The following is a 9,154-nucleotide window of genomic DNA, read 5'->3' as shown; positions in this document are numbered from 1 at the left end:
ATTTTTTTTCTAATTACAGAAAATCACCGCTTGCATCTTTTATTTAATTGGAAATATTAGGACCTCAATCCTTCTTTTTTTTTCCAAATCATTCTTCTTTAAAACATTATTTTTTTCCTTTCAAAAAATCATTTTTTTAAATATATAATTAATCATTTAAAATAAAAATAATATATCATTTATAAGATATTTAAACACTTTCTTTTAAATTAATTTTTTAGATAAATAAAATTTACTTAAATTTAATATAATATCAAAATTTTTAGTAAATAAAAAATATTTTTAATTTAAAATAAAATTAAAAAAATTATATACATCGAATATACAAATCAATTAGTATATTTAATCAATTAAAAATAAATAAAATATCTTATTAATATGTAGAGTTGAATAATATTTTCTTTAATTTAACTTAAATGTGTGCAAAAAAAATTTTATAATTAAAAGTAATTTCTCTTTTAAAGAAAATAATAATAATGTTAAAACAATTTTTACATTTTGTAGTTTTAATAATTGTTTCCTTTTTTTTTCTTAATAATTATTTCCGAAATTACTACTATTAAATTAATCATAATCAACTATAAAAACTTAAAATTTAAGTTTTTATTTTCAGTTTTCTATAATTATAAATTTGTTATATTTTTTGCTTTATTTACTTTTAATAATATATCAATTTAATGCCTTTTATTATTGGCATCGGAGTGTTTTAAGTTTTCTCTATGATCTTTTTGTGTCTCGATACTCTCGTCTTTTTCTCTTCTTTAAACCTAATTTCTTTTTTTTCTTTTCCATGAAAGACGATCTGCGTCAATTAACTATCGATAAAGAATAAAATATTGTTGTCCATATTAAGAACTCCAGAGATATTTCAATCGTCACTTATGATTTTTGTATGGTGGGGATATTTCTCACATACGATCCAATCAATTTTTCAGAATATGCAAGCAGATTTATAGCGGCAATTATCGAACAGTTATTGTATTGAAGGATTTGGTTCCTAATTACAAGCTGGACATTTTATTTTTTATGGAAACAAAAACTCTTAGTTCCCGTATGAAATTTTTTCGTAGTTTTTTACATTTTGATAGTTGTTTCTCCGTCAATAGATAAGGATTGAGAGAAGGCATTTCGTTAATGTAGAAGAGTTGTGAATCTATTTTTGTGGTTGGCTTTTTTTCAAATTTTATTGATTCGTTTGTTTCGGAAGGTAATGTTCAATGGAAGTTTACTAGTTATTATGAGTTTTCGAAATCACAACAGCGACGTCAGTTTTGAAACTTTATTCGAGTTTTATCTCGTAGAAGTTTTTTTCCGTGACTTTATTCAGGAGACTTTAATAATTTATACTCGAGATATGAGAAAAAAGGAGTATATTTGCCAAATTATCTTATATAGGGTTTGATTTTAAATTTGTTAAACTCTAAAACTGATATTTCTGTTAGATAGATTCGTTGTAATACTACTCTAACCACTCATATTTTGGTTAGAAAATCTATAAAGCATAATCATCTCTCTGTTTGAAATGACATTCTATTTTATCTAATGAAATTTTATTAATACAATCAGTAACTTTTATATATATATATATATATATATATATATATATATATATATATATATATTCAATTTAATAGCTATATTCACTATTAATAATATATCAATTAAATAAATTAAAATATAATTAGCAATCCCTATATTCACTATTAATAGTTGTTGGTAATAATTGGGTACAAATTATATTTTGTTATAATTTGATTGTAATTTTTTTTATAAATAGTAGCGATATTGAAAATTTTCATATATATTTTATCAATTATGAATTAATTATCTATAAAATATTTAATTTTATAATAATTAAACTAATTTTTTTGCAATCGAAACTCAAATTGAAAATATTTATATTTAGTAAAGTAAAATAAACGAATTAGTAATCAGCAAACTACAAAAATAAGTTACTTTAATCTTAATTAACTCTTATTATTAAGTTCATTGCATTTTAGAATTTCTTTGTATATAAAATTATGCTTATATTAATTATATTTTAAATTTAAAAAAAAAAAAGCCATTTAGTTGATTGTTTACTTTGTCTATGATAATAATAATTAATATACAAGAGACTTGAGAAAAATAAATATATAAGAGAAAAATGTTTTTTTAAAAAACTAATATTAAATAAATTATTGCATAAAAAAATCAACATAATAACTAAATTTATAGTATTGGCAAACTAAAAATTTATACTAAAATGAATTTATAAATATTACAAATAAACATGTGTATGAAACATAATGTGAAGAGTAGGTGGGAATTTCATCTCCCACGTGTTTCTGCTTCGTACGGGGATTAGGGGGCATAGATAAACCGAACTCCAACTCAATTTTAATTCGTTAACTTTTTTTTTTATCGATATCAAATCGAATTAAAACTTTACGTATTTTAAATTAGAGTCGAATATTAATAAAGTCAAACTTGACTCAGTTTGATAAATGAATTTAAACGAATCGAATTTAGTCTCGTATATAATGAATTTTAATTTAAAATTAATAAGATTAAAACTAAATAATTTTAATTAAATAAATATGTATATAAATTATCTTGCAAAACTTATAAAGAACGAGTTCTTAAATCTAGTTATTTGAATATCTGAAAGTTTAAAAAATATAATTAGATCATGTAAAGTTGAATTTTAGAAAATTTAGATTTGATTTATAAAAATATATGCAGAATATGAGTTTAGTTCTCTTATAATATTAATTTCAACTTATTTAATGATATTGTTCATGAGTCTGTTCGCAAAAGTTAACGAGTCGAATATTATAGAATTTAAGTTTGACTCATTTATTAAATGAACCTAAAAATTAAGTCCGAATTTAATTGATTTAGAAATCGAATCGAATCCGATCGAGTTTTTATCAAATTGAACTTTAAGTAACTCACGAATAATTTGATTCATTTATACTCTTATCCAAGTGTACGCAAGAGTGAAAATGTGAGTGTTAGAGAATTGAAATAGGTTCTTACAACACTTCACATGAAACTCGACTGAAATTGTAAAAAAAATTAAAATTATTTTCGAACTATTATAAGTCAGATCAGTTCTAATTTAATTTGTAAATTGAATTAAACACTTTTTTTTTACTGAGTTTAGTTGACACGTAAATGGATGAAAATATGAGTTGGACCGAGTTTCTTGATTCATTTTCTAAGCTTTTTCTGTAGACTTGTCTGGTTTTGTGCTTAATTGTATTACTTTAATAGTTTTTAAACTTTTTTTTTCAATGAACCTTCTAAAAAAATAAATTGTATTTTAAAATCTAAAATTTTAACGATATTTATATCTTTATAATTAAATATTTAAATTTTTATATAATTATTTGATCTAAAATTAGAGTATTTTATTTATTATAAACATTAAATGATAGATGTTCACATTTCTAAAATTATAATTTTTTTTTCCTATAATATCTTGTAAAGCATAAGAAACTTTTTGTAAAAAAAAAACCTAGTGTATGCTAGGGCTTTTGATTTGTATTTGTTTTTGTTGTGATTTAGTTTTATGAAAATAGTTTAAAATGTATATGATGTTTTGAAATGTACTAAAATATTTTAATAAAGAAAAATTAAAATATAAAAATATTCAAATGTAATAATTTAAATAAAATTTATTATGAACTTAAATAAAAAATAAAATATTTAAATTTTATTAAATTTAAATAGATGAAGAAAAATTGAGAATCCTAATTTTTTAATATTTTTAATTTTAAAAAGTGAGCAATACAAATATTTCTATATATTATTATTAAAGCAAAAAAAAAAGAGAGGAAGAAGATTGAGTACACGACATGCTAACTTTTTTATTTTCTTCCCAAAGACATGGACTGCTCGAATACGAAATTTCTTATTAATAAAACAAGAATTAGGCGGCGGCTAGTTGTTATCATATTCTGACATAACAAGAAAATTCAGCCTCCAATATCACGTGATGTATATTTTTCATATGAAAACACTAAAGTTGTTAAAAATTAAATGCTTTTATATTTTTCCCTAGTTATTTATTTTTTATAATTTTTTAATTTCAAATACACAAAAATATTTTAATTAATTTACTATCCACGTCCAATAATCTAGTCTGTGAAATATAAATTTTATTAAATTAAAAAAAATTATTATTTCATCCTTAAATTTTACAATTTAATCTTTTATTTTATGAAAAATAGACTATAACAAATGTTTTTTCGCAAATTTTAGATTTTTTATTTATAAATTAGAATTCGTTCATTCAAGTGCAACCTTTCAATCTATTAAATATGGAAAAATTACTTTTTACTTCCTGAAATTTAATGTAATTAACACTTTTGTCCCTCTATTTTGGCGACCCAATACTTAAGTCTCTCACTTTTTTTTATGTCCAAATTCGTAGTCCTTCTGTCCATTTAAACCGTTTGGTCAAAGAGTCAAAGATGATGATAATTTTTTCCAAAAATACCCTTCTCTCAATGTGAAATTCCTATTTTTTTTCTTTCATGTTTTCTCCAGTTGCAGAAAGAGTAGGAAGAAGAAGAAGAAAAAAAAGAAGAAGTTGCAGAAGAAGAAGAAGAAGAAGAAGAATAAGAAGTTGCAGAAAGGGTAAGAAGAAGAAGAAGAAAGAAGAAGAAGAAGAAGTTGCAGAAAGGGTAGGAAGAAGAAGAAGAAGAAGAAGAAGAAGAAGAAAGAAGAAGAAGAAGAAGTTGCAGAAAGGGTAGGAAGAAGAAGAAGAAGAAGACGAAGAAGAAGAAGAAGAAGAGGAGGAGGCATTTGGGTTTGGGTTTAGCGAGGGTTAATTTTGTCAATTCATGTGTCCCAAACGGCTATTTTGGACGGAATGACTACGAATTTGGACAGAAAATAAAGTGAGTGACTTAAGTATTGGGTCGCCAAAATAGAGGGACAAAAGTGTTAATTATGTTAAACCTTAGGAATTAAAAAGTAATTTTTCCATTAAATATTTGTGAGCTTTATACAACTTCTCTCAGCAAAACTCACAAACCAAATTCTTTTAGGATACGAAACTAGAACTGTTGTATTATTCACAAAATCAAAGCTTGAAGTCTCATTAGCAAAATTGAACCCTGGAAGCAACGCTTGAGTGTACTGGTTCATAGCATTGATGAGGAAGAGAAGAGATATTAATTGATTTGTTGGTTTTCTTGCATTGGGGAGAAATGATTTGTTGGTGGAAATTGGGAATTGGATTGGTAGAAATTAGGTAAAAATTCTTGCTAAAACAAACAAAGGGTTCACCAATATCTAAACTCCTCCTACCTAGTTTGGTGATTTAGGGTCATGCATGTTCATACCCAGCATCATACCTAAATTTGGGGGTTTTCTACAATCAACTCATGTTTTATATTTTGCCGGAGGGCAGATTGAATGGGCCAGGAAGGAGAGTTGGGCGGGTCACAATTGAAGTTATCAAGAATAGGGGTTCGGCCCATTCGGGTGAGAAATACAATCCGTACAATCTGGTCAAATTCCGTTAACCAAAATTGTTATCAAATAAAATCGGAACCGGTTGGTTTCATTTAAAACGGATTTTTTTTTTCTTTCATGGGGAGAATATACTCCTATCCTTAAAATACACCAAATAATATAGAATAGCAAATTCCTCAAGCTAAAGCATATACCCAATATTTTTCTATAAACGGGTCAAATAAAAAATAATTAAAAATTATTTTAATATTTTTGAAAGACTTTTGTAGTTAGAATATAGAGAACTGGATCAATCCACTTGAACTTGGCCCATTTTGCCAGGACCAATTTTCCTTCTTTTGAAAGACTTTAAAATAATAATTTTGAGTAATTATAAATGGTGGGGTTTTTTTTATATATATAAATAAGATGCAAACAATTGATGATCCACACACTGAGAGATAGTAGTGCTCATTGCTTTGTGCTTTAATCTTTTTTGGAGCAGACAAAATAGAATTAACAATTAAAGCTAAATATGTAGCACATGATTGTTTATTATTAGTTCCAATCATGAAAGTTTTTCTCTCCTTGAGCCCAGCAGCCAATTGCTCTTTTTGTGGGGTTTTCCCTTGGTGACCTAAAAAAGGAAACCCTACTGCTCTAATTTTCATGATCAACTTCAATTCATAGTGAAATCTTTAGTTTAGCCTTTTAATGACCAACATACCACACACACTTTCGTAGTTGATTAAGTGTACTAAATAGGAGAAGGAGAATTATGGGCGTAACGTTCAGGTGTCTGCTAGGAAAAAGATTTCACAGAGGGAAGAATTATAGGTGTGATGTTCAGGTGCGTATTGAAAAAAGATTCCACATCGGCGGTTTACAGAAAATCAAAATTATATATAATAATTAGTACGAAACTACTAAATAACTTAAATTAACTATTTTAGGACAAATAAAAAGTGGATCCAAAAGTTATTTAGCTCAGTTTGAGCTGGACTATTTCAATTGGTATTAGTGTCATTCTGAATCAGAAAAATCGTGTAGAACTAGTAGATCTACGAGAAAATGACTATCTGTATGAAACAAAGTGGAGACTCCTGAAATTCTATTGAACCACAATATTCAAGAATCCGGTTTTAGTGTGACGTTCAACTGCCATTTACGAAAAATTTAACACGAAACTATTAAATAATTGAAGTTAGAGTCCGTTTGGGTCAGACGGTTTCAATAGAAGTTGATTTCGGTGGTGATTAATTTGATGGAACAGTTGATTTAACAAAAATAATTAAAAAAAAGTTGTTGCTCTCGTAGAAAAGACACCACTCTTATTATTAGTCATGTGCATAAATCATACTTAAACACATCATCAACCTCTTCATTATGGAGCCTTTAGATTATTGTTATCATAGATTTTTATGTCAATCTAGTCAAATGCCCATAATTCCATATTGCCATTAAAGCTATATAACATTTGTTGTACTTGGTAATAATACTTTTTTGTGAATTTATGAAATTAACCAACTCTTGAGACCCACAACCTTTGAGCTCCAATTATGCATTTCTTGTCATAGCAACCTACCACTTTGATTTATATTACCAAATATGATGTTCCCCTTTTTGCCTTAAACCTTTTTTTTTCCTGTGAGATTTGAAGACTTTTTAATTTAAAAAAATATAAAAAAATACTATATGATTTCATCGGTTTTCCACTTAAAATTCACCATTCAATTTTATATTAAAATAGTATTTTATAATATAAGCTTTGTGTCAGCATGACTCTAGAAATTGTTATTTACAAATAATACAAAATTGAACCACATATTAAATTAAACCACAAATTCTGAAATGAAAAACCGATAAAACTATTATGCTCCTTTTCAAATTTTTTGTCTTTTTAAATTGATGTGCATCTACTTGATTATTAATTTCTTATGAGATTATTCTTGTCAAGCATTTTAATTATGTGTATGCTTTTTTAAAAGTCAATTAGAGATTTGATTGAATTTCAAGTTGTAAACTTTTTTCCTCACAATTGCAAGTTGGCAAGAACCTACCCTACTTATTGCTTTCCTTTCAATATTAGTGATATTTGTTATCTAGCTTCAAAGGATTAGGCCTTTTCTTAAAGTAATGATTAGGCATAATCATAAAAAAACAAGCATGCATAAGGATGTTATAAGAAATTTAATTTTTAACATTTTCTAATTATTATATATTTTTTTTTTTAAAATATTTTTCTTAACAATAATTTCAATAACAGTACTAATCATTTTGAGCTCAGCAGAAAGGATTTTCAAAAGTTATATGGTTTAAATTTGACACTCCAATGAAATCTGATTACAGCACTGAATCTGCAAGGCTTTGAACAGTAAAAATTCAACAGTCAAGCTCAAGAAGAAGAAACAAATAAAATCAGATAAAAGTTTCAAATTTATTCTTACTTTTATATTATATATACCAGTTTATACACATGTGTACAACAAAAAGTAAATGAAATTGAGTAAGAAAAATTGGAAAATCAAATTTCTTAGAATTTGATCTTCTCTTCAGCAGCAATGGAGTTCTTGCAATGAGCAATTGCTGCTTGAATTGCAGCTTGCAATTCCTCCATTGTACTATCACTTGTAGGAGAAGCAACAGCTGGCGCAGTTGCCACAAGAAGGCCACTGTTTGTTGGAGATGTTCTCATGGAAGCTGGAGCTGAGAATCCTCCTTTTCTTCCTCTCAACTCCTGCTTATTTCTCAAGCTTGAATTTCCAGAAAATGAATGGGGTTTCCTCTGTATATTGAAATTTTCTTTCTTTCCTTTGAAGAACGTCAATGGCCTAACCATTCTCATGTACCTCTTTAATATTTGACTTACTTCAAATCTAAGCTTTTTCTTTTGCTTCTCCTTGTCTTCTGATTCTCTAACTTCACACCCTTTTCGCCATCCGAATAAAGAGAAAGGCTTCGGCTTGCTTCTAGCTTTTCTCTCGCCATTGCTGCTGCTGCAGTTAATGTTGTTCTTCACGTTGCTGCTATTTCCATGGCTGGTGCTGCTGCAGTTGTTGATGTTACTCTTATTGGGTTTCTGATCAGCTAATAATTCTCTGATGGGGAGAGTAAAGCTATCCATGGAATTGGTGGATGAGCGAGGAGAAACAGGAAGGTGAGAGAGGAGATGAAGAGGAAGCAAATGGCCATGGAAGAAAATATCATCTGCAGGAGACAAATCAATAGCAAATGAAGGAGGAGGAGCTTTGGCTTTATCAGGAACTGGTGTTGAGGAAGAGTGGAGAGAGATTGTGAAGGAGAATTCATGAGAAGGAGATGAAGAAGCTGAAGGAGGTGAGGCAGGAGATGTAGTAATTTGTACCTGTTGATTTCCTTCTTGTTTCAACTTGATATCTTCATGCTTGTTCTCAGAATTCTCTCTGGTATTTCTATGCTGTTTGGTCGCCATGATTAACAGAAATATGCAACAAAGACTAATAATTAGATCTGATTCCTTATCTGCAACTTTGTTGAATTTTTGTGTCTACAGATATTTCCAAAACTTAGGAAATGGGTTGGGGAGATAAGGCCTAAAGGAATATAGAACTAGTGGAGAAAGAAGAAAAAGTTGGAGAGACAGAGAGACAGAGAGAGAAGCAGTTGGGTTTAAAATGTCTTTACAACAAAAATTGCAACCCATGACTTAGGTTATCTTTTTGTATTG

At 27.5% G+C, this 9,154-nt stretch overlaps 1 protein-coding gene across 1 annotated transcript; it reads right to left on the bottom strand.

The window, feature by feature from the left end:
- Positions 1–7,855: 7,855 nt before the first annotated feature.
- LOC110614463 (BRI1 kinase inhibitor 1) lies at positions 7,856–9,154 on the bottom strand. The gene has a single exon (XM_021755999.2). The coding sequence runs from the start codon at positions 8,897–8,899 to the stop codon at positions 7,982–7,984; it is 918 nt and encodes a 305-aa protein (XP_021611691.1). The 5' UTR covers positions 8,900–9,154; the 3' UTR covers positions 7,856–7,981.

Source organism: Manihot esculenta, chromosome 5 (genome assembly GCF_001659605.2).
Source record: "Manihot esculenta cultivar AM560-2 chromosome 5, M.esculenta_v8, whole genome shotgun sequence".
Taxonomy (NCBI): Eukaryota; Viridiplantae; Streptophyta; class Magnoliopsida; order Malpighiales; family Euphorbiaceae; genus Manihot; species Manihot esculenta.
Note: the sequence above shows the minus strand (reverse complement) of the source record. Positions and strands in the feature narration are given on the sequence as shown.